The sequence below is a fragment of the Polyodon spathula genome, chromosome 6 (assembly GCF_017654505.1).
Source record: "Polyodon spathula isolate WHYD16114869_AA chromosome 6, ASM1765450v1, whole genome shotgun sequence".
Taxonomy (NCBI): Eukaryota; Metazoa; Chordata; class Actinopteri; order Acipenseriformes; family Polyodontidae; genus Polyodon; species Polyodon spathula.
In genome coordinates this window covers 33,171,464-33,196,456 of record NC_054539.1, presented here as the reverse complement: position 1 = coordinate 33,196,456, position 24,993 = coordinate 33,171,464, and the positions used below count along the sequence as shown (strand labels likewise).

Genomic DNA, 24,993 nt, shown 5'->3' with positions numbered 1-24,993 from the left:
GCCAACTGTCCCTTCCGCTGCCCCTACCAAGAGGGAGAGGAGGAACTGGCCCAGGAGAGGAAGGGGAGGAGGAGGCAGAAAAGGGGAAAGGACAAGAGGAAGGCAGAGCATTAACCACCCAAGTCTCCACCAGAAGATGAAGAATGCCTGCTGGTTTTGCCTCCAGAGCCAGAGGGAGGGGAGCCATCTCCAGCGCCAGTGGGAGATGAGCCATGGCTGCCATCTCCAGCGCCAGAGGGAGATGAGCCATGGCTGCCATCTCCAGCGCCAGAGGGAGACACCCCACCGCTCTCATCCCCTGCAAGTGAGGGAGAGCTGCACCAGTCCCTTGCAAGTGAGGGAGAGCCGCACCAGACCCCTGTAATAAGGATAGACTACATGTCGCTCCCACCTCCGCCGCCAGGAGACTACACACCGCTCCCACCTTCACCGGCAGGAGACTACATGCCTCCGCCACCTCCACCGCCAGGAGCAGAGTAGCAGGAGCTGCCTCTGCCTCCTCCACCAGCAGAGGGTGAATGCCTGCTGGGTCCCTGTCCACCAGCAGAGAGTGACTGCCTGCTGGGTCCCTGTCCACCAGCAGAGACTGAATGCCTGCTGGGTCCCTGTCCACCAGCAGAGGGTGAATGCCTGCTGGTATCACTTCCCCCACCAGCAGAGGATGAATACCTGCTGGTATCACTTCCTCCACCAGCAGAGGATGAATGCCTGCTGATATCACTTCCCCCACCAGCAGAGGATGAATGCCTGCTGCTATCACTTCCCCCACCAGCAGAGGATGAAGGCCTGCTGGTATCACTCCCCCCACCATTGAGGAGAGGAACTGGAGCTGCCTCTCCCTTCACCAGAAGGACCAGGACTGGATGCTGGCGGTCCTCAGCAGCCCTTGTATAGGCTGCTGAGGGAAGCACGGGGAAGAACCGCCCGACAGCAGTGGCCGAGAAGAGGGCCAACACCCATACCCCAGCTTGTCCTCCCTGCCTCACTTCGCCCAAGGATGCCTGCCTCGCTTCGCCCAAGGATGCCTACCTGGCATCGCCTGGGGCTGCCTGTCGCGCCACATCGCCTGGGGCTGCCTGGCGCGCCGCATCGCCTGGGGCTGCCTGGCGCTGCCTGGCGCTTCGCATCGCCTGGGGTCGCTGGAACTGCTTCTCCAGGGGTCCCAGTCAGCTCTGCTTGGCCGCAGGGGTCAGTGTGGCAGGAGCCCCACCAGAGGGAGCTGCCGGCTATGAAAAAGGGGGGAGAGGTCAGGAGACCACCTTTCCCCGCAGCAGTTTTGCTGCAGGAGTTCTGGGGGCTGGAGTCCCCCCTGAGGGAGCTGCTGGCTATAAAGGGGGGAGAGGTCAGGAGACCACCTTCCCCCGCAGCAGTTTCACTGCCGGAGATCTTGGGGGAGGTCTGGAGACCGCCAACCCCAGCAACTTTTCTGCTGCTGGACTTGCCCTGGCTGAAGGAGTCAGTCTGGGAGCTGTCAACACTTTTGCTGAGAGCCGCACCATTGGCAGCATTTACGCTGCCAGTGGTACAGCGGGAGGAGAGATTCGTCCCACTGTCAGCATGTCTGCTGACAGCATGGCCAGTAGCAACCTGGCTACTGGTAACATTGCCGCCCCTCAACCCCTTAAAGTCCCTGTTCTTGGCCCAGGACTTTGAGCGAGACTTTTGGGATTTTAAGGGGGCGGGTGGCCATTGAGGCCATGTGTGCTTTGCACAGGGGAGGGTATATGTGATGAAGTGCCCTCCCCTGTGTGTATTTTCTGTTATATGTTGGTGTATAGTCATTGGTCCACGGGATATAAAAGGGTTTGCGTAACGCGAATGTTTAAAATGTATATTAGTATTTAGGCATGAGGATTGCACAGCATTTCATGTGCAAATAAAATTTCATATGTGAGCACGGGGAATTGCACTTTATTAATTCACGTGCAGTTGTACCGCGACTCCAATTGAATGATTGATTAGAGGTTGAGTCTCAGTACAGCTGCCTAAAAGCAACATGTTTTCACATACTTGGGGTTGTGTGTCGGTGAGTGGAGAACGGGATAGGAGATGGAGATAATATTGAATAATTGTAAGAATAATAGTTAAAATATCTGCTCACCCGGTTTTGTGTGTGTTAGTCTGTTTTTGTTCGTCTATTTATTTTGGCGAATGTGCCGTGGCCTGTTTGTGTTTGTTACAACTGTTTATTTTCTGTTCTGTTTATTAAATGCTGAGTGAAAGCATTCGCTCAGCTCCACCAAACTCCACCTCTCTTGTTGTTTTATATCCTGGCTCTGGTCTGACGCCACCCACTCCGGCTGTCTTTGTGACAGTCCTTGAAAACGATGCCTCCTTGTTGCTGCAGACAAGTCTCCCACATCATCTTGCCTTTTATATAGCCTACTGTCTGACTGTGGCAAATTAACACCTGCTTTTCAGAGTTCTTAAAATAATCACGCAAATATGAGGCCCGCAATTACCGGCAGCATTAATAAATTAGACAGAATATTTAATAGACCTCATTTGCAAAATCCCCTCCCAATTTTGGTGGTTTTGTTTAGAAACGTTCCAGAATTACATATGCATATATAGAATTACATATGCATACACAGAATTACACATGCATATACAGAATTACATATGCCTCAAGGGCTAAAGCGCCCAGACACATTGCCTCCGCAAATCACGTCTCAATTGCGTATTTATGCCCTTGCGTGTGTTTTGTAAATCCCATCCAAGAATTCAGAAACCTCAGCGCTAGTTTTATCATCATAAAACATGTGCAATCCTTTTATAAATCTGGGCCTGAGTGAAGAGGTAAGCTCTTCATTACAGTGTTATCTGTGTGAACGGGACAAGTCTGTACAGTTCCGGCATCCCAACTCATAATGCACTTATTTAATTTTAATAAATTAATATTTAAAATAAAACATTCTCAACTAAATGATATGTGTATTATCGGTACCTGTAATCGGTCGCCTATACTACTAATAATAACAGTTTAAAGCCAGGTACTATGATAGTCGTCTCTGAGCTGCTAAATCCACTCTGTTTTATAGCCCAGCATTTGCAATCATAAGTCCCATTCCAACACCACCCCAAGTCTTGTGTCAGTGCTGCTCGTATTGTAACAGGTTTCGCTCACATGTAACAAGCAGGCTGCAAAAACTGTGTCACAGACAAGATCCTGAATGAAAACAAAAATAACATAAAAATGTCTGATTTACAAATACATTATGGGAAATTACAATTGAGGAAATTGAAATTAAAGGTAAGCACTATGTTTGGTATGTATAAACACGCTGTTTTGACTACATTTAACACATAACAGTTTCGTAGCGTGCGATGCTGCAGTCGTTTTATATGCATTTTAATAGAACGTAAAAAAAAGACCACTGCGGTATTTCTAGGTATGTATGTACGCCCGGTAGTTCTAGTGTTAAGTATGTGTGGTGCAACCGAAAATAGGACAACACTTAGTTATCAACTAATAACTACTAAGCGCTTAGTGAAGGCTTTACATGTTAACTTATAGACAAACGTACACATAACTAGTGCAACTCAGCCCAGCACTCTAGAACAATGCCATACCACCCCCAAGCCAATCCTGCTGAGCACTTTAACCGTAACCTTCTTTCTATGCTGAGAACACTGGATGAAGAAACTGAACTGGAAAGAATCCGCGTATAACTGCACTGTAAATGACGCAACAGGTTTCTCACCCTTCTACCGCCTCTATGGAAGCCAAAATTGCCAAGAGACACAGTATTTTGACTGAACTTAGAACCTGAAAATAGCAGATCAGAAGGATATGCAGAACGTTGGCAAGCCCAAATGAAAGAAGTTTACAAGTTAGACTTAAAAAATATCCAGAAGTCCACATCTTGAGGGAAAGAACACTATGACTAGAAAGTGAGAGGCAATACACTCAGAAATTCAGAAAAACCAGTTACACCAGCAGAACCTGCCTCAGCAACAACTGACACTGACAGTTGAGTGATGAAACAGGTTCATCCATCAACCAAAGGGATCCTGCAGAAAACGACTGGTTAAGAAATGAAGTTGCACTGCCTAAACTCCCACAAAGTGAACTGTTATTGCAACAGGAGACCTCGACCTTACCTGAATCCCCATAATGATCTTGTAGAATGAGGGTCCCCAGAAGCATGTTCACTTTTGATTACATGGGACAGCCAAATTTCACAAATGCAACAGTAAGTTCAATGAGTACTTATACCCTGGGACTGTGTATCATCAACCTGCTCCCTGGGGACACACTAGAACACCAGTCCCTTTAAGATTCTATTAGAGGCTAAAGCAGTCTTTTGAGAATAGTAAAGACTAATGTTAATAAGTAAGGAGCAAGACTGAAATGTCAAGTGTTCTTGATGTCACTGAAAAAAAAGTTAAATGCAAGTGAAACAATTGTTTTCTTGTAAGCAGTTATTATTAAAAATCTAAATTTATTAAGATTCATTGCATTAGTATTAAAAAATGGTATCTAGTCTTGTTGTGAAAAGAAATTTAAATGTACTGAAATTGTTTGGACAGTTCTCAGGGTTAATCACGTCAGTGTTAACTGAAACCAGTAACCAAGATGGTGTTTACATCGGAACGGAGAGCTTACGTGTCCTACTGTATGGAAACATTATTTTGAAAATATTCTGTCATTACGTTACTGTTAGATGTAGTAGTGCGGTTAGCACTTAGTTCAGTGGAATTGACCAGCCACCAGGCCTATAACAAAATGTGTATTTTGTAAGTTGGTAATTTTTTTTATCCTACAACACAAAAACAACAGCTCTACCTAGGAAAGTCAGCTTAACTATAATAATTGGTAAATAGTTACCATCAGTATAGTGATAGTGTCTAAATGAATCCAAATGTTGGGATATTTATTAAACTGGGGGAGAGTTTAGGACCCTGGAAAAGGTTAAAACCATTATTGTAGTGTATTAGTTTAAGCGATTTAAATTGATTTATGTATTACTTATGTATTGACTCTGTTTAACATGCCTTACTTTTAGGTACATGTTTGGGGTTTCAAAATCTTTGCTGTGTAATTTCAAGCAGTTGTTTCAAGCTGATAATACAATAGAAATATATTCATTGCAACAGACAAATATACTGATACACAAAAGAAAGACAACATGTAGGTCTAATGAATTTAATCATTTTTAAACATTGATATCAAACAAAATCACAGATATAAGTTTTCAGTATGAAACATGACACTGTCAAATTGAAAAAATTACAAAGTTAGTATCGGGTATGACCTCCCTGAGGGTTAACACAATCCTGGCATTGTTGACCTGATCAGCCTCTGGATAGACTGCTATCAGATGTTCCGACACATGAACTCCAGGCTATGGGGCTCATCCTGCATTCCCTGCAGATGCCTTTACAGGATGTGTCACTCGGGAGCCCCCCAGTAGTTATCTTTAACAGATGAATAATAAAGGATCAATGGCATCCAAACAGCAATGGATTTGCAATTCTTATACTTGACACCACATTCACAAATTGGGTGGTTACTTGTTGTAACCAGTATGCATGAAGAGCTGGATTTTTTATTTAAAGGTAGTGACCAAAACAACTACCATTCCTGGTTAGCATTCAGCTTCTCTAGTCAGTGCCAGCTTCTCCAGTCAATGTCAGCTTCTCCAGTCAGTGCCAGCTTCTCTAGTCAGTGCCAGCTTCTCCAGTCAGTGCCAGCTTCTCTAGTCAGTGCCAGCTTCTCAAGTCAGCGTCAGCTTCTCTAGTCAGTGCCAGCTTCTCCAGTCAAAGCCAGCTTCTCCAGTCAGTGCCAGCTTCTCTAGTTAGTGCCAGCTTCTCCAGTCAGCGTCAGCTTCTCTAGTCAGCGTCAGCTTCTCTAGTCAGTGCCAGCTTCTCCAGTCAGTGCCGGCTTCTCCAGTCAGTGCCGGCTTCTCTAGTTAGTGCCAGCTTCTCCAGTCAGTGTCAGCTTCTCTAGTTAGTGCCAGCTTCTCCAGTCAGTGCCAGCTTCTCCAGTCAGTGCCAGCTTCTCCAGTCAGTGCCAGCTTCTCCAGTCAGTGCCAGCTTCTCCAGTCAGTGCCAGCTTCTCCAGTCAGTGCCAGCTTCTCCAGTCAGTGCCAGCTTCTCCAGTCAGTGCCAGCTTCTCCAGTCAGTGCCAGCTTCTCCAGATAATGCCAGCTTCTCCAGTCAGTGCCAGCTTCTCCAGTCAGCGTCAGCTTCTCTAGTCAGTGCCAGCTTCTCCAGTCAGTGTCAGCTTCTCCAGTCAGTGCCAGCTTCTCCAGTCAGTGCCAGCTTCTCCAGTCAGTGTCAGCTTCTCCAGTTACGCCAGCTTCTCCAGTCAGTGCCAGCTTCTCTAGTTAATGTCAGCTTCTCCAGTCAGCATCAGCTTCTCTAGTTAGTGCCAGCTTCTCCAGTCAGCGTCAGCTTCTCTAGTCAGTGCCAGCTTCTCCAGTCAGCGTCAGCTTCTCCAGTCAGTTAGCTCCTAAATCAGCTCCAATCTCACCTAGAATTTAAGGTCAGAATTAAAGTATTTGATTTATGTTATTGTAACAGGGCAGCAGGAGAAAGCCCTGCGTGGGTGAATGTATTGTATGATTGGAATGTATTTTGTGTTTAGTTCAAAACACGCTGTTTTATTATTATTGGTATGATTTATTTATGTCTAAATAGGACATCGAAAAGCTGTGTGTTTGTTATTGTTCATTTTAAAAACCTTGTGCAGAAGGTGACCATTTCCTGAGTTAATGCATTGATTAATTGTTGCTAATCTGGAGATGGTCGTCTGTATAAAAGCCTGCAGCTTTCTACACTCTGGGTGGGTGTTGAAAGAGGAGGAAAGTGTGTGCGAGAGCAGAGGATTAAAAAATAGAACTCAAAAACGAAAGTAAAAGTAAACACTTGCTACACATGCTGGAAGCACCAGCACAGTATTTATTTGGATTTTGTGTTCGAGATTTGGCTGTGTTTCAACCTTTTATTTTGCTCTGTGAGCAGTGTTTTTGTTTAAATATCTTATTTATTTTTTGTCTGTGTGTAGTTCTTACTTCTGGCCTGATGTCACCACTCAGCCATCCCTGTCACACGTGGTGTAAATTGTGGGATTACCAGTGCCTCCTGTACTCAGGCCAGAAGATGTACTGTGTGTGCTTTATTTATTTATTTATTTATTTATTTTTGTGATGTTTTATGAAGAATAGGAAGGAAGAAGCAGTGGCAGAAGCAGCAGCAGAAACTGCAGCAAAGGCAGCCTCAAGAAGAGAGAGGGAAACCAGGGCTGGAGGTCTGCATGACCTGCTTGGGGGGAGGAGTGGTGTTTTGAAGTTGGTGATGTCAGGCAGAGGAGGTGGAACCAGAGCCACTGCCACAGGAGATCAGGTGGGAAGCCCTCCACCACCGTGGGAGGACTACCTGCCACTCCCACCTCCACCGCCATGGGAGGATTACCTGCTGCTCCCACCTCCACCACCAGGGGGAGAAGTAGAGCTCCCGCTGCCACCTACTTGGCCAGGGGCTCTGCTACGACCATCGCCTCCCGAGGGTCCGCTTCTGCCCTGCTCTGCATTGCCTGGGGATGCCAGTTTGCGGTCGCCTGGGGATGCCACGCCCGCTTCGCTCAGGAGCATTTGCATCATCTGGGGTTGCCTACTGCTCTGCATCGCCATTCTGTCTGATGTGCTTCGGCTGGGGTTGCTGCCTGCTCCTAGATCGCGGCACCACCTGCACAGGTGGTCGTCTGGTCTCCTGCTCCACTCCCTTTGGTAGCCCAGATGTTGCTCCACAGTCGCCTGGGCTTGCACCTCTGCCTGAGCCGACTGCTCACCTGCCTGTGCTCATCATCCACTGCGCCCCAGTACCCTGTCGCCAGGTCTCAGTCTGCTCCTTTTACAGGTCTGACCCTTACGGAAATAACCTATACAAAGTCCTACAGTTAATTGGTCAAGCCCTATAAAATATCCTATAGGATTTCTTTAAAACCTTTTTAGTCCTATAGAGTGTCCTATAGTACTACTGTAGGGAGACCTTTTTTAGTACTATAGGGGGCTATATTTTTTAAAAGAATCCTTTAGGATTTCTCTAAAAACCTTTTTAGTCCCATAATGTCCTATGTACTTCCTATAGGACATTTCTGTAAGGGGAACCATCTCCCGAGTTAATTCATTGATTAATTGTTGCTATTTTATTTTTGAGATTTTGGTTTTTTTCAGTCTTTTATTTTGCTCTGTGAGCAGTGTTTTGCTTAAAAATTTATTTAATTTTTGTTTAAATAAACAGTAGGGGGTTTAAAAGCACTTTATAATTCATTAAATTGCAGGAAGGTAGACAGAGGAGCCATTCATTCATTTAATTAAGTTTTGCTTCAGGTTATGCCATTACATATTTCTTATTTTTAATCTAAACAGTTATTTTTTTGGAGCATTTTATTATATATGGAAGACACTGTAGACCCCCCAAAATGAGAGACCTCCCCCACCACCCCGTGTGCTATACCCTAGAATCACCACTTGTAAAAGATGAAAAATATATCTACTTTTCAAACTGCTTCATTATTTATTTGTTTATTTATAGCAAAGGGCTGCATTTTTTTCATTTGTTGTAGCTACAGTATTTTTTTTATAACCTTGCTTATAACAACTAAAGCATGATCATTTTATGAGTCAAATGGCAATAATTTGAAACATTGAATAAAAAAAAAATAAAAAAAATACTGAATAGAGGTCTCTAAACCCTGCGCACTGCATGCTTATTTTTTCCTATTTGGTCAAAGAACCTTGCCAGGAATATTTCCAGCAGCTCATGGATAGTAAAGGATTGCTTTGTATGGCCTTTGGTTATAGAAGAAAGTTGCACACAGATCAATACATAAGTAAATACAGGTCACAAACAAGATTTTCACGTAAGCACCCGGCCACTGAAACTATTTAAGGTATTTCAAGTTATCTTTTTGAAAAACTATCGAAAAGGATCGAACCTGCATACAAATTCATGGCAGGATTGTGCCCATTACAATTTTACTTGACTTGGCCTGTTTATATTTAGGCTTGCTACTATTCGATTTTAATTTGTTTTGCCAAATCGATGATTAATATCGGTGTTTATTTTAGAAAGAATTTCCCAAATTTTTTTAATCTTTATTTTTCAATTCAAGCAGAGAATGTGTGAAATCGACCTTTATGCTTTAAAAAAAAAAAAAAAAAAAAAACTTTTTTTTAACGATCCTACACAAATTAAAAAATGGTCTCAAATAAACTGTAAACAATGCAGCATATAAAAGTGTATTACACAGACCTTTATAGCAAAACATTTAGAGTAAATAATATGCACAGAACCAAACATTAGATAGTTGAAAAGAACTAACTTACACTTGTTATTTGGAGTCTGAACTCCACCCCTCTCCTGCTTCAGACTCAGAGTCACTGGATGGCAAGGCAGACAAACCTGCTTCTTCCTGCAGCGGAGACTTCAGCTGTACGCCAGGCTATTGTGCATAATATTCATTAAGTGTTTTTCTCTTTCGCCCAATTTTCAAATCAGACTAGTAACTGTCACGGTATACCTAAGCAAAAGCTTATGTACACCACAACCTGACAATTTCAAAGTAGGCACTTTGAATGACAGGCGCTGAAGCTGGCAAATGAAAATGGGCAGTCGGTGCAGGTCTTGATGATTGACAGTCATTTAAACAAATGAAAGCATTCTAGCTCTGCTTCAGTCAACAAGATGTGACAGAACAGGCTGAAACTACAGTACTAACAGACCACTGAGTTGACTGACAGAGACCCCCAGCCATTCAGAGCGGAATGGAGATAGGACAGAGAGCAAGTATAAAAACTACAAACTACACTTTCTAAATGATTATTTTTGATAAGAAAATAAAAAATAGCGAGTGGTTTTACTTATGTTTATCGTATATAAAATTATTCCAGTGGACCTTTTTTGGGACTTCGACATTTAACAAGCTTTACCGATCAATATCGAAAAGTAGCAATCCTAGTTATATTGTATTGATTATGCTAATATACCTGGAGTGCAATCCAAATACTCTACTCTGTAATAAAGTAGTCTCCATCAAATGCATTTAAGACTGCAAGTGTGAGTAAGCAGAAATCAATGTAAACTATCATTTTATTCAACTGCCATTAGGCTGTGTGAGCTTGTAGTTCTATTTGTTGTACAGAATGTCCAGTAGAGGGTGTATTTATTTAATTCAAGTAAGTTGTCTCTGGCTAGGGTTGAGTAATCAAGAAATAAAAAATGCTATTCCCTCCGTCTCAACATTAATCAATTGTATCTTAAACATTAAAGGATTAAATTGTGTTATTCTAGAAAAAAAAAAAATTCCTGCATTAATCTTTTGCAGACTCTCCGTCCACCTTTTTTTCTGCTCACCCACTATTGATCATATGCGTTTTGTTTTGTAGTGCCGTTTAACATTAGTCTTACAAAACATTTCTGGCCATTGGTCTTGAAATGTTCGAAACTCTTCTTGAGCTTATTCCCCGCCCACCCCCCTGCCACTGCCACTGCCACTGCCACTGCTTGCTTCACCATCTCACAAACTGGCTGCACATGGAAACCGTTGCATCAGTCTGTCATTAGCGTTTACGCATAGTACGTGCAAAAATATATTCCTATTTTATACAAGTTCCTACGTATTGCTGCTCTTCTGCCTGCATGCATGCTGCTTAATATCAACAAACCGCTTTGGGCAACTCCGCTGTAAAGGCTAGTCTAAATCAAATGCTTGGCAGCTGCTCCATTCATTGCGGGCCACATAAAAGGTTCAATTGGAGAGACACTGCTGGCTGCATTAAAGGGGTTGTCGGGCCACGCTTTGGGCACCCTTGCTTTACAGCATTATATGAATTAAGTCTTAGACACACATACAGCAAATGCTGGTATTCAAGAAATACTGTCCCTTTGAGAATGACAACAGTTTAAGGTTTAATGCATTTTAATAGCAAACTTACAGGAACAGCACAGACAGACGACGCTTAAAACATTTGTGTGTAGTACAACTTTGTTAGAAAAGGTATAGTGAATGGATGGAATCTATTCGCATGATAAAAATGTTACAAACACCATTCCATTGTTACAGATAAGAAACTTTGTAGCTGTATTAAAAAAAAAAATTAAAAAATTCCCCGATGCTGGTATAATCCAGAAAATGCACCTGGCTGTTTTAAAATGGTTTTTTTTCAAAGTTCAATTTTTGACACTATTGTTGACATACATATGTTTTTTTGCCAAACTTGTAATGCTTTGATTGTATATTCCATATTAAATTCACACACAAATGTAAATGGAAATAAAAGCCAATTACCATTACCACTCCAACTCTTTCATTTTTTTCCAATACCACTTTAAATCTCTTGATGGAAATAAATCTAACATTAATACTACCAAGTGACAGGAAGAATAGATGCGTGTATTGTTGAGTGAGAAGATTTCACGTGATGGTAGGAGCTTAAGCACGCTCCCCACGGATACGACGTGCTAGCTGGATGTCTTTTGGCATGATTGTGACACGTTTGGCGTGAATAGCACACAGATTAGTGTCTTCGAACAGGCCAACCAGGTATGCCTCACTTGCCTCCTACGAAAGCATAAAGAAAAAAATGATGGTTAGATATTAAGAGTACAACTCCCATTTTTATGGTGGATTTTCAGATAAAGGCTTTAACATTAACATTTTACATTTCTCAAATTCAGAATATTCTTGGGTTGAACTGATGAGAAATGACAGAAAATAAACAATTGTTGCTAGAGAAAACAGCAAGTCTAAACTTTCATAAACCTGCTGCTCCCACTAAAGACCATCAAGGTAGATTACCCCAAACTATTGCTTGTAAGACAGCCCCTTCAATATCACACTACATTAAATCCAATAATTATCACTCTCTACTGTATGAATAGTGCTGTCAGCCCTGTAATCATAAGAACCACCCACAGATCTTCTGAGATTTACTGCTTAGTTTCCCACTGATGTACAGTGTATGGATCAGCTGAAACCATGAGTACCAATGGGTCACTTTCTGGTGAAAGTAAGAAGTTGTGGTACTATACACTCACAAAGCACAAACCCCCACCCCCCTTACCAAATGATTGGTTACCCCAACAGCAAACCCAGCTTTGTGCTGCTCACCTGTAAAGCACCAATAGCAGCGCTTTGGAAACGCAGATCAGTTTTGAAGTCCTGAGCAATCTCGCGAACCAGGCGCTGGAAGGGCAGTTTGCGGATCAAAAGCTCAGTAGACTTCTGGTAACGCCGGATTTCACGAAGAGCCACAGTACCTGGCCTAATTAAAAACAAACAGGGTAATGTGTTAAATGACAACTATCTTCTGCATCATGTTCAGCACAGTTTGTAGACTCCTATCCATTTTTAACACTCAAATTAAATTAACAAATAAATAAGAATCTAAATGTACAGAACACATTGTGTATTGCTTATTGTTGACATGCTCTGAACTGGAACTGTTTAGTTAAACTGGTGTAAAGCTTTACACTATTACAAAATAATGACACACTTGCTTGTTTTGAAAAAGAAACAGTTATTGTACAGACACGCATGTCTGCTACAAGAAAAACAATTATGTTCAGCTGTAATCCCCTTTTTCTGTTCTACACTCCATTCCAGGGTTTGCTTTAAACCACTTAATGACTGGATTAGGTCACTAAAACCTCTGGCTGGCTGGAAAGCCAGAAGTGGATTTCTACATGGCAGTGCTGTCTACAAACCTATAGCGATGAGGTTTCTTGACTCCTCCAGTAGAAGGGGCGCTTTTGCGGGCAGCTTTGGTTGCCAGCTGCTTCCTGGGCGCCTTTCCACCTGTAGATTTACGTGCAGTTTGCTTTGTACGGGCCATTTTCCTTCACTCCTCTCTTGGGAGACCTTTGAACAATAAAAATGAAAACACAATGGAATGTGTTTACTGGGGTTAAAAAAAAAAAAAAAAAGAATATATAATTTATTTAAAAAATGACAATTTACAGTGTTTTATAATTGGATTGGAAATTCATAAACAGATGCATGTACCAATAAGTAAAATGATTACCTATTGCAAATCATTTTATGAAACTACTTAAATACTGGGCTTCATCTTTTATTGACCAGCAAAGAAAATAAATATTAGAACCATACCACATGCTTTACAAAAAGAGAAGAGGCACTAAATGCACTAAATCCAATTAAGTTATATATACCGTTACAAGTTCCTGATACGATTGTAAGCTTATTTCAATTAAAAAAAACAAAAAACAAAACATGAACTGGACAGAATTTATTGATGGACACTTGATAACAGCCAATAACTGGGCTCTACTAACCGATTGGTAGAAACTGGCATTCGGGGCGGGTTAAGTATGACCTACGATTTCAACTGGTCGTACCGTCAGGCGAGTCAATTTAGAGCTATATTTTAAAGGGACTGTCCAAAATAAATTTTAAAAAGTGCTACAATCATTGCCGCAGCGGATCACGTAAAATAATTTGCAAGGCATATATATATAAAGTAGTAGTATAAGCAATAAAATACATTAAAAGCACCGCTGGGCGAACAACAATTAATGTCAGTAATTTCAGAGACTGAGTTTATATTTTTTTTTCTGGATACTGTCCAGCCATTTTTTTTTTTTTTTTTTTTTTTTTTTTTTTTTTAAACAGAAACGCAACAATCACAGACGATCCTTCCCAGATTTCAGTTAATATTCTTTTAGGGTTTCTACCTAGTCACATGCTTTTGTTAACTTCACGCTTTTAATGTTTATATTTTGCCGTTTTTAGCAACATTAATACTTTGTTACAAACCCGTGAAAATAAGATTTAAATAGCTAAAATTGTGAAATTACATTACATTATATATATATATATATATATATATTATATATATATATTATTATATATATATATATATATGATGCTATGACCGTGAAATTGACAAAAATGTATCCATGCGGGTTTCAGTGGAATAGAACAGATACCACGATATAACTACTTGCCATCTCTACAAACTTTAGTGAGACAACCACAAGCGCCTCCCCCAAAAGTAAAAATTAAAATAAAATAAATACTGCTATTTAGAAATGCATCGAACTCTCAAACCAGCCCCAAATATACTTAAGAAAAATAAACCTTTTAAATTAGAAACACCGATTCTATGTACTAACACATTGCCTTCTAATTGTAATTCTCTTTTGCTCCAAACATTGGCATCTGTGTGTAAATCATGGGTTGTCATAATACAAAATTACATTTAATTCTGAGTATGAAAAAAGCAGTACTTAACAGCACTTAAAAAAAACAACAACTTTGGTTCCGATCATTTTGATCTTCCCGCTTTTCTCCCACTTGATTCTATTTTGCTCCAAAGCGCCTCGCACTGGTAACCAAAACGAAAAAAATATAAAATAAAATACTACGGAAACAATGCAGAAGATAAAGAAACATTTATACTACACAAACAAACATCATTGAATACCACGCGCGGCAACTTTTAAAAATGTTATTACTTTTTACAAGTAAAATCGAAGCAGTTGCGGTATTTTTGTTAAAACTGTCTTTTTTTAATGGCTTAAAACATGGTCGATGAGCAGAGAAGAGACAAGATGGTGAAGGGCTCGCAACAACTGACGGAAGCAAAAAAACACAGAAGAACACCGATGTTAAACGTCCAATTTTCTATACTCCATAATTTAAAAACCACTAAACATATACATAAACCTCAAGATAAAAATCTCGGGTTACTTTTTACGTCACTTTGGACTCAGCTGATCTAATATTTTCACAGAAAACCATCGACAAATACAAGGTCGGTTTTGAAAACAAAAAATATGCTCCTTGCAACGAGGAAGAGAAGACAGAAACCCATAATTTGCAATCTTTCTTCTCCAAATGGTGAGTTAAGTTGGCCCAACGGCAAGTTTTCCTCACAAAACAACACCAACAAGCCTTCCACTACTGTATGTGTACGTTTAACATCCATCTTTAAGCAGTTTTATTATTATTATTTTGTTTTTTTTTTTAAAAAGAAACTTACCTTCCTGAAAGCTCTCTAAGCAAGACGAGATCAGCTTTGGCTGCAAACACAATTGAAAGATGGCTGCCAGAGGGCTATCCCAACAACCCCCTCTACCACAGCCAATCGCACACAAAGGAGGGAAGGCTCTCTTTACAACTCTGTATACAAACATTACAAGGCATGCCATGCCGTGTGTGTGAATAGAGAGAGAGAGGGATTAAATCACTTTTTTGTAGTAGAGGGAAACTTTATGAATGGTGCGTGTGGTTTATAAGTACATGAAGTGTTCCACTGGCCCCCCTGCTACTAGAATCAGCAAGCAATATGATTTGCTAATTTAACAACTTTGGTTGGAAGTTGTGCATTACTGATCCTTCTGAGTATATATACATACCATAGTAAAGATGTGTTATTGTTTTACTTTTTTTCCAGTGATATGCAGAAATTAGAAAATGGATCAGAGATTTCCTTTAACCTTGCTGGTCAACATGTGGCCTCTAATCTCTGGTAAATGACCTCAAATGTTATCGTTCACACTATGTTTAATCTCAATTTCCAATAAAATATATAAATACAGTATTCCTCTATTTACCTTTTTTTGTTTGATGAAAGAAAATCTCATTTCTAATACACAATCTCTGAACGTTGTCTGTCAATGTAGACAGTATAACATATTCCATTTAAATTTTTTTGCAAAATACACAGAATTTGATTAATCATGAAATAGTGCTGTTACAGTACTTAGTACTTAAGGATAAGTTGTGTTCAGTGACAGTGCTTCAGATTGATCGACGCCTTTGGTGTAAAAGCACCTTGACTACGGTTACTGATTTCCAGATTCAGTGGCGCCTCAAGCAGTTCAAATAACTGTATTCAGTTAGGTATATTCATTGCAGATCATACCAATTCATTGTTTTTTTTTTCTACTATCATCTGACCAATACCACATGTGTGGGTATTTATAGTGTGTTAAAAAAGTGATATAACATAAAAAAAATAACATAAGTGCAATAACCAGCCAGAATGTGGTACATGTTTTCATTTTTCAATATATACACTGATAGCGCTATAGCCTACAGTACAATGTGAAGCAAGAAAGTATTGAATAGGCTATTGATGTATGCTTGCTTTAAATATATAGATTTCAGAACCATTAGTTGTGTTCATAAGTTATTACACTTTAATATGCAGATTTAAACTTGTGGAATCTACATTATTTTCAAATTTCTACATATGATTGTGTTGCCTCAATTAAACAGATGTATAAACACATAATAATTGTATTTAATGAGGTGTATGTGTATGCTGCCTGTGTGTACTGTATACCAAGGACTCAGCATTGGATATGTGTGACAAAGTGCCCGCCCCTGTGTATATTATCTGTTATGTGTTGCGTGTTGTTTAATGTTGGTGTATAGTCATTGGTACACGGGATATAAACGGGTCTGTGTAACACGAGTGTTTAAAATGTGTATTTGTATTTAGGCACGAGGATTGCACAGCATTTCACGTGCAAGTAAAAAGTTATAATATGTGAGCACGGAATTGCACTTTATTAATTCACGTGCAGTTGTACTGAGACTCCAACTGAATGATTGATTAGCAGACGAGTCTCGGTACAGCTGCATAAAAGCAGCATGTTTTCACCCACTTGTGGTTGGGTGCTCGGTGAGTGGAGAACGGGAGAGAGAGTAGGAGAGTAGGAGAGTAGGAGAGTTACAATTGCTATTGCATGCTGGTGGGACCAGCACGATACTTGTTTATTTAACTCACCGTGTTTGTTTGTCGATCTGCTCACGGTATTTTTGTTTAGTATTAGGCTGTTTTTGTTTGTCTGTTTTATTTTGGCTATCAGTGCCGTGTCCTGTTTCTGTTTGTTTGTTAAACCTTTTATTTTACAATAAACCGGCGCAAGCAAGCGCCATCATCATTTCATTTCATCCGTCCTGTTTTGTGTATTCATTTCCTGGTTCTGACGCCCCCCCCACTTCGGCCGTCTCTGTGACAATATGTTATGTTGGCTATAGCTAGATAATAAAGTTTAGAGATCAAATAGTGTTTGTAGTATACGTATTCACTCTGTATAGGAATGTTACAGTAGCAGCTCCTTCAAGGAGGAAAGGGATGCAGTGCCTCCTCAAAAATGCCATAATCTTCATCATCATCATCAATATACTACGATTACCACTACTACTAATAATATAGTAGTAGTAGGCTGATCATGATCATTATACCAACACCTTAAATTTACTATGCAGTTAGGAGGAGGCACAGCTCTGTTAGTTTTCCCTGTCTCCAAAATACTCTAATGCAAGTTGCCAACAGTCACCTGAACCCAGAAACAGGTTTTTATTGGATGATATTGGATATGGATCCTTTTTTCACAAAGGAGGCCAGGCTCCCTGAGTCTCCGGTATACTGTCATGTAATGATGCTTGTGCTGAGCATGCCCGGAAGTCATGGGATAGCTAGTGGTGCCTTAGACAGCATCCCGTCCAACTGCAGAACTCTTAATACTGAAATACAGTATTTAGATACCAGACAGTGTTATTGAAAACTTATTTAAAGCAAAATGGAGAAGGTGGTAGATCGACTTAGAGAATCCATTTAGAACACTGGAGTACACAGAGAAGGTTTCCATAGCAGGTGCAGCCAGGCCTCAGCCTAAACAAATGCCATGCAAGAAGATTCTGGAAAGAGTAGGTTATTTCAATGTAATTGGTATGACAGAGTGGATTGCCTTACTGACAGCACTGTTACAAATTGCCTCTATTGTTGGCAGTGTTTACTTTTTAATATCTCTTCATCTACGCATACATGGATAAAATGCGGATATGCTGATTTTAAAAACTTGGAGTATGTATGTGGACAATTATTTGACATGGAGCTAAAAACAGAGCTGCACGTTTTTTACTCAACAGGAAGCTGCAAGGCGAGAGTGGCAAAATTGCAGATCTGCTGCGGTACTACAAAGATCATGGTCTTGACAAAACTATACACCAGCTTTACAAGCTGATTTCTTTAGTAATGACAATAAGTGCAACTTCTGCTGGTGTGGAAAAGAGCTTCTCGTGTCTCAAGAGACTAAAATGTTATACCAGAAACACAACGGGACAGGAATGAATAAAGAACTTGGTGATTCTGTCTATTGAGAAGGGAATCGTGAAGGCAGTCGAGAAGAATCCCCGCTGGCATGACTGTTAAGAAAGGGGAACAAGACTAAAAAGCTGAAATATGCACAAGAACACAGAAACTGGACTGGTCAAAGGTGCTTTGGACTTTTGATGGATGGACAACGACACCTGTGCCTTCTGCCAGATCTGCTGTCAATTCAACACTTGTCTTCTAAATATATAAAAAAAGCTGCCCTATCAGGGCCCTGCTGTGAGAGGGAGGTCCTCACACTAACATATCGCCATTTTCTTTCGAAATCAGAGGTCAGCTGGGGACACGACCTTGAAGGGTAATGGTTGTCATTCTCTTTCAGGGAACCAGGGTTATGGTAATAACCTAACGTTCCCTTTCAATTGAATGACAACCATTACCGAATGGGAAGCTGTACCAAAGCTGTAGTGGCTCCAGATTACCGACAGTAGAGCCTCAAGGCGATAGCCACAGAGCCCACATGACATGGCATGCCGCTTGCAAGACCATAGAGCCCAGAGAAGGCAGCAAAAAGAGAAGGCCGCCACATCAAGGAGGTAAAATCGCACAAATGTCTGACTACCTGCCCATGTAGCACCATTGCATAGTTCATCTAAGGAGGCACCATGAAGGAGAGCCCACGAAGTTGCCTGGCCCCTGGTAGAATGGGCCATAATGTCCCCCGGGAAGGGAGATTCCATCTGTTCATACGCCAAGCGTATAGCATCTGCCACCCAGTGCGCTAGACGTTGCTTCGATAGGGCCTGACCTCTAGAGCAGGACCCATAACAGACAATCAGCTGGACGGACTGTCTCCAAGACGCCGTCCTATCCAGGTAACAATGCAGAGCCCGAACTGGGCATAGTGTGTGCTGTCTACGGTGCTCCTCTGACTCGTGCGGGTGAGGTCTGAAAGTTTCCAAAACCATTGATTGGTTAATATGGAATGAGGATACCACCTTTGGCAAAAAGGATGGATGTGTTCTTAATGTTACCCGTGAGTCACTTCCAGTGAAAGCCATACATGTGTCATCGATGGACAGCGCATGAAGCTCACTCACTCGTCTGGCAGATGTAATGGCTATTAAAAACGCCACCTTCAAGGGAACATGGCACAGTTCTGCTGACGCCATGGGCTCGAATCGGGGAGCCATAAGGACCCGCAGTACAAGTTCTAGATCCCACTTGGGCAGCATACTTTTCATGGGAGGACAAAGCCCCCGAGCCCCTTTAAGAAATTGCACTGCCAAGTCAATTTTGTCGTGGCCCATTGATATTGCTGCCAGGTATACCTTCAAAGTGGACGCTGATTTTCCTGCATCAAACAGGTGTTGTAAGAAGGTTAGTATCTTCTCAATAGGACAGGTCACCGGACTGTGACCTTCGGCAATGCACCAGTCTTTGAAAACTTTCCATTTGTACCCCGCTCTAATGCTCGACGCCCTAGCAGACTGTAATGTTTCTACTACTGCATCTGGTAAACCTCGTCTGAATAGATTGCTCTGTTCAACTGCCAGACCCAGAGTTTGAGCTGGGCTGGGTTCGGCTGCCATAATAGCCCTTCCGCTTGACTCAGGAGGTCCTTGCGCAGCGGGAGCTGCCACGGCTGATCCGACAACATGGCGGAGAGGAGAGCAAACCAGGGGCGTCTCGGCCATCTGGGTGCAACCAGCAAAACCTGTGCTCTCTCCACCTGATCCTCTTTAGTGTCAGGGGTAATAATGGTAGAGGAGGGAACGCATACAAGAGCCCCTGTGGGCAGAGGTGAGCTAGTGCGTCTACTCCCGGGGGGCACCTGTCTCTTTCCATGAAGAACCATAGGGGGCAATGAGTGGACTCGGCTGTGGCAAAGAGGTCGACTCGTGCAGATCGAAACCTCTCCCAAATCTGTTTCACCACTTGAGGATGCAGTCTCCACTCCGAACTGTCTGGAACTCTTCTGTCCAGGAGGTCTGATGCCTTGTTGTCCACACCAAGGAGGTGAACTGCCCTGATAGAACGTAAGTTTCTGTGCGTCCAGGACAGGAGTCTGTGTGCTGTGTGTGAAGGCCCGGTGAGCGCAGACCGCCTTGGTGGTTTAGGTAGGCTACTACTGTGGTATTGTCTGTCCGGACCAACACATGTTTGTGCGCTAATTGCTGGCGAAAATGGGATAATGCCAGGTTCACTGCTTGGCGCTCTTGGGCATTTATGTGCGCTTTCTGCCAATGTCCCTTCCACTGACCTCTTATTCCTCTCCCATTCCAGACCGCTCCCCAGCCCAGGCTGGAGGCGTCTGTAGTGACCACTTCCCTTCTGTGAGGGGATCCGAGGGGAGATCCGAGACGCAGATTGCTTGGACGGAGCCACCACCCCAGTGTCTTCCGGCATTATCTGGAAACTCGCATCAGCCGGTACCAATCTTGGACCGGGTGCACCTTGAGTGTATTTACCCAGGCTTGAAGCGGGCGCATTCTGAGCAGCTCTAGTGGAAGGATTCTCAAGGCGACTGCCATCAGCCCCAACAACCTTTGACATATTTTGACCTGTAGGAGAACGTTCTCTCTGAATAGGGAGAGTGTGGCCACCAATGACCGAATCCTGTCTTCCGACAGTGAGGCAAGCATACTCATAGAGTTCAGTTTGATCCCCAGGAATACTGTGGACTGAGACTGTATGAAGTTGCTCTTCTGTTGATGTATTGAAAGCCCTAACTTCGTCAGATGATCTATGACCTGTTTTGTGTGCACCTCTGCGCGTGCTTTGGAATACGCGCAAACTAACCCATCGTCCAGATAGTTTAGGATCTGAATACCCCGCAGCCTGAGTGGAGCAAGTGATGCATCCATGCACTTCGGGACCTGAAAGTAGGCGTTTTGCAGGTCGATTGATGTGAACCAGTCGCCCGGTTGGACGGACTGGAGGATACGCTGTGCTGTCAACTTGTTGAACTTCCTCTGTTTCAGGAACAAGTTGAGGACCCTGAGGTCCAGAATGGGTCTGAAACCGCCGTCCCTCTTGGGCACCAGGAAGTACTTGGGGTAAAAGCCGCTGAGGGCATTGCTTGGATTAACCAAGTGTGCAGCGTTCTTCTGTGGAAGGAGTATCGCTCTTGCTTGTTCGACGATGGTGAGGAGCACACCCTTGAAAGGTCGTGGACCTATGCGCAATCCCTGTATCATTAGAACACAAGAACATAAGAAAGTTTACAAACGAGAGGAGGCCATTCGGCCCATCCTGCTCGTCTGGTTGCTAGTAGCTTATTGATCCCAAAATCTCATCAAGCAGCTTCTTCAAAGATCCCAGGGTGTCAGCTTCAACAACATTACTGGGGAGTTGATTCCAGACCCTCACAATTCTCTGTGTAAAAAAGTGCCTCCTATTTTCTGTTCTGAATGCCCCTTTGTCTAATCTCCATTTGTGACCCCTGGTCCTTGTTTCTTTTTTCAGGCTGAAAAAGTCCCTTGGGTCGACACTGTCAATACCTTTTAGAATTTTGAATGCTTGAATTAGGTCGCCACGTAGTCTTCTTTGTTCAAGACTGAACAGATTCAATTTTTTTAGCCTGTCTGCATATGACATGCCTTTTAAGCCCGGAATAATTCTGGTCGCTCTTCTTTGCACTCTTTCTAGAGCAGCAATATCTTTTTTATAGCGAGGTGACCAGAACTGCACACAATATTCAAGATGAGGTCTTACTAGTGCATTGTACAGTTTTAACATTACTTCCCTTGATTTAAATTCAACACTTTTCACAATGTATCTGAGCATCTTGTTAGCCTTTTTTATAGCTTCTCCACATTGTCTAGATGAAGACATTTCTGAGTCAACAAAAACTCCTAGATCTTTTTCATAGATTCCTTCTCCAATTTCAGTATCTCCCATATGATATTTATAATGTACATTTTTATTTCCTGCATGCAGTACCTTACACTTTTCTCTATTAAATGTCATTTGCCATGTGTCTGCCCAGTTCTGAATCTTGTCTAGATCATTTTGAATGACCTTTGCTGCTGCAACAGTGTTTGCCACTCCTCCTACTTTTGTGTCGTCTGCAAATTTAACAAGTTTGCTTACTATACCAGAATCTAAATCATTAATGTAGATTAGGAATAGCAGAGGACCTAATACTGATCCCTGTGGTACACCACTGGTTACCACACTCCATTCTGAGGTTTTTCCTCTAATAAGTACTTTCTGTTTTCTACATGTTAACCACTCCCTAATCCATGTACATGTGTTTCCTTGAATCCCAACTGCGTTCAGTTTGAGAATTAATCTTTTGTGCGGGACTTTGTCAAAAGCTTTCTGGAAATCTAAATAAACCATGTCATATGCTTTGCAATTATCCATTATTGATGTTGCATCCTCAAAAAAATCAAGCAAGTTAGTTAGACACGATCTCCCTTTCCTAAAACCATGTTGACTGTCTCCCAGTACCCTGTTACCATATAGGTAATTTTCCATTTTGGATCTTATTATAGTTTCCATAAGTTTGCATATAATAGAAGTCAGGCTTACTGGTCTGTAGTTACCTGGTTCAGTTTTGTTTCCCTTTTTGTGGATCGGTATTACGTTTGCAATTTTCCAGTCTGTCGGTACCACCCCTGTGTCAAGAGACTGCTGCATGATCTTGGTTAGCGGTTTGTAAATTACTTCTTTCATTTCTTTGAGTACTACTGGGAGGATCTCATCCGGCCCAGGGGATTTGTTTATTTTAAGAGCTCCTAGTCCCTTTAACACTTCTGCCTCAGTTATGCTAAAGTTATTTAAAACTGGATAGGAACTGGATGACATGTGGGGCATGTTGTCAGTATCTTCCTTTGTAAAAACTTGTGAAAAGTAATCATTTAATATATTTGCTATTTTTTTTCTTCATCTACGATTTTGCCATTTGTATCTCTTAAACATTTAATGTCCTCTTTGAATGTTCGCTTGCTGTTGTAATATTGGAAAAACATTTTGGAATTGGTTTTAGCTCCCTTAGCAATGTTCATTTCTATTTCTCTCTTGGCCTTTCTAACTTCCTTTTTGACTTGCGTTTGCAGTTCTGTGTACTCTTTCTGCGTACTTTCTTTTTGGTCCTTTTTTAATGCTCTGTAAAGTGCCTTTTTTCGCTGAATATTTTTTTAAATTGATCTATTAAACCATTTTGGCAATTTAGTTGTACATTTAGATTTGTCTACTTTAGGGATGTAATTGTTTTGCGCCTCCAGTACAACATTGTCGACAGGACCCTTGCAATGGATCGTTGCCGTTTGTCAGTCCGGTTGTGGGGGGGTTTGGTGGCAGCCGGGGCCCCTCAGGGGTGGTCTCCCTTGGGCTTGGGAGGGGGCGCTTCTTTCTTAGGGCTCGGCCTCGGTCTCTAGCCAGAGAACCGGTTACTCCTGCAGGCTGTGAATGCCACCTTGGCCGCTGACGGTAAGCTAGAAGGAGCGAAAACTTGGAGGCGACCTCCGTGACCTTGTGGGACCTCTCAAGGCTCACATCAATGGTTGTCCCAAATGTCTGCCTCGGTGTAATGGGGGCATCCAGTAACGCCACCTTCTCATTCTCCACGATCTTGACTTGTGTTAGCTACAAATGCTGGTGAGCGGCCACCATCGCCGCCAGTGACCTCCCTGATGCCTGGCCTAACTCCCCCATTAGGTCAGTCATCACCTTTGCTACATCCTGGAGCTCCCCTGTATCTGCTTTTGTAGCCTTTCCTTCAGCCTCTCTGCTAACTGGTTCTGGTAGAGCACTAGTACAGCCATAGCATTCGCTGCTCAGACGGACAGCGCTGCCGATGCGTACAGCTTCTTAAGCATTGCATCCGTTGTCCTGCAAGGCTTGGACGGACAGGTTGAGTCCTTATTCCCCTTGGATAAGGTGAAACCTTGCACCAATACCGTGACTGTGTCCCCGATAGGGAATGGGAATGTGGGTAATGTGCCTAAGCCCGCTTCTTGGGCTCCTGCAGTATGTAGGCTGATGGTGCAGACGCTGGGTTGCTCCAGGAGGAGCGCACCAGTTCCAGGTAGTACTGGCATAAAGGGAGGGCATGCTGTGGGTGCCCTTTCTGCTGGAGGTTCCCCTTTCCCTCCTGTTCTGCCGGCCAGGGAACATCCGTGGCTGCAGCTGCACGCTGCATTAGTGCCAGGAACTCTTCCCTCTGCGACATATGTGGCAAGGGCAGTAAGGAGCCCCCCGCTGTGGCCTGCCCGATGGAAGTGGCTGGGTCCGAGATATCCGACCTGAACGCCATGAAGGACAGCTCGCCTGGGCTAGGAGGTCTAGGTAGTGGGGATTGGGAATGAGACTGTGGGGGCTGGGGCTGCCGGGTGATAGGGGGCAGATTTTAATAGGGTATCTAGCATGCTCTGCTGAGCCCTTATGGTCTCCGCTAGCTCCGCAAAGCGCCACTCGGCCGAGCTTGGGCACCTCCGAGGCGACTCCGACGGGGATCATCTGCGCCTGCGTGGGGGAGGGGAGCAGTGCGTGCACGGCAACCACCTGTCCTCTGGTGAGCATCCCCTCGAACGATACCGCCTTGGTGATGACCATCTTGCTTCCCCTGACCATGACCATCTTGCTTCCCACAGAGAATTGTGAGGGTCTGGAATCAACTCCCCAGTAATGTTGTTGAAGCTGACACCCTGGGATCCTTCAAGAAGCTGCTTGATGAGATTTTGGGATCAATAAGCTACTAACAACCAAACGAGCAAGATGGGCCGAATGGCCTCCTCTCGTTTGTAAACTTTCTTATGTTCTTATGTTCTTATGTTCTTATGTCTGCGCCTCTGTACCGGTGGTGGGGAAGGGGAGGGTGCCCCAGGTGTGTGGGAGAGCTCTTTGGTCACTGCAGCAGGGGGAGGTCCTAGAGGACCTCTGCGGA

General features: G+C 42.9%; 1 protein-coding gene across 1 annotated transcript; it reads right to left on the bottom strand.

Moving 5' to 3' along the window:
* Positions 1-10,909: 10,909 nt before the first annotated feature.
* On the bottom strand, positions 10,910-15,116 carry LOC121317132 (histone H3.3A). Its single transcript, XM_041252758.1, has 4 exons — positions 15,012-15,116; positions 12,715-12,868; positions 12,119-12,272; positions 10,910-11,569 (listed from the first exon to the last, which is right to left on the bottom strand). Exons 2-4 carry the CDS (start codon positions 12,840-12,842, stop codon positions 11,441-11,443), a joined length of 411 nt encoding a protein of 136 aa, XP_041108692.1. The 5' UTR covers positions 12,843-12,868; positions 15,012-15,116; the 3' UTR covers positions 10,910-11,440.
* Positions 15,117-24,993: the final 9,877 nt, after the last annotated feature.

Bases quoted from the DNA above. Each gene is read 5' to 3' on its own strand.
- LOC121317132 (XM_041252758.1), bottom strand. From the start codon at position 12,842: ATGGCCCGTACAAAGCAAACTGCACGTAAATCTACAGGTGGAAAGGCG. The intron at 12,273-12,714 runs GTTTGTAGACAG...GTTTTTAATTAG, and splicing joins AAGAAACCTCATCGCTATAG to GCCAGGTACTGTGGCTCTTC. The intron at 11,570-12,118 runs GTGAGCAGCACA...ATGCTTTCGTAG, and splicing joins CTGCTATTGGTGCTTTACAG to GAGGCAAGTGAGGCATACCT.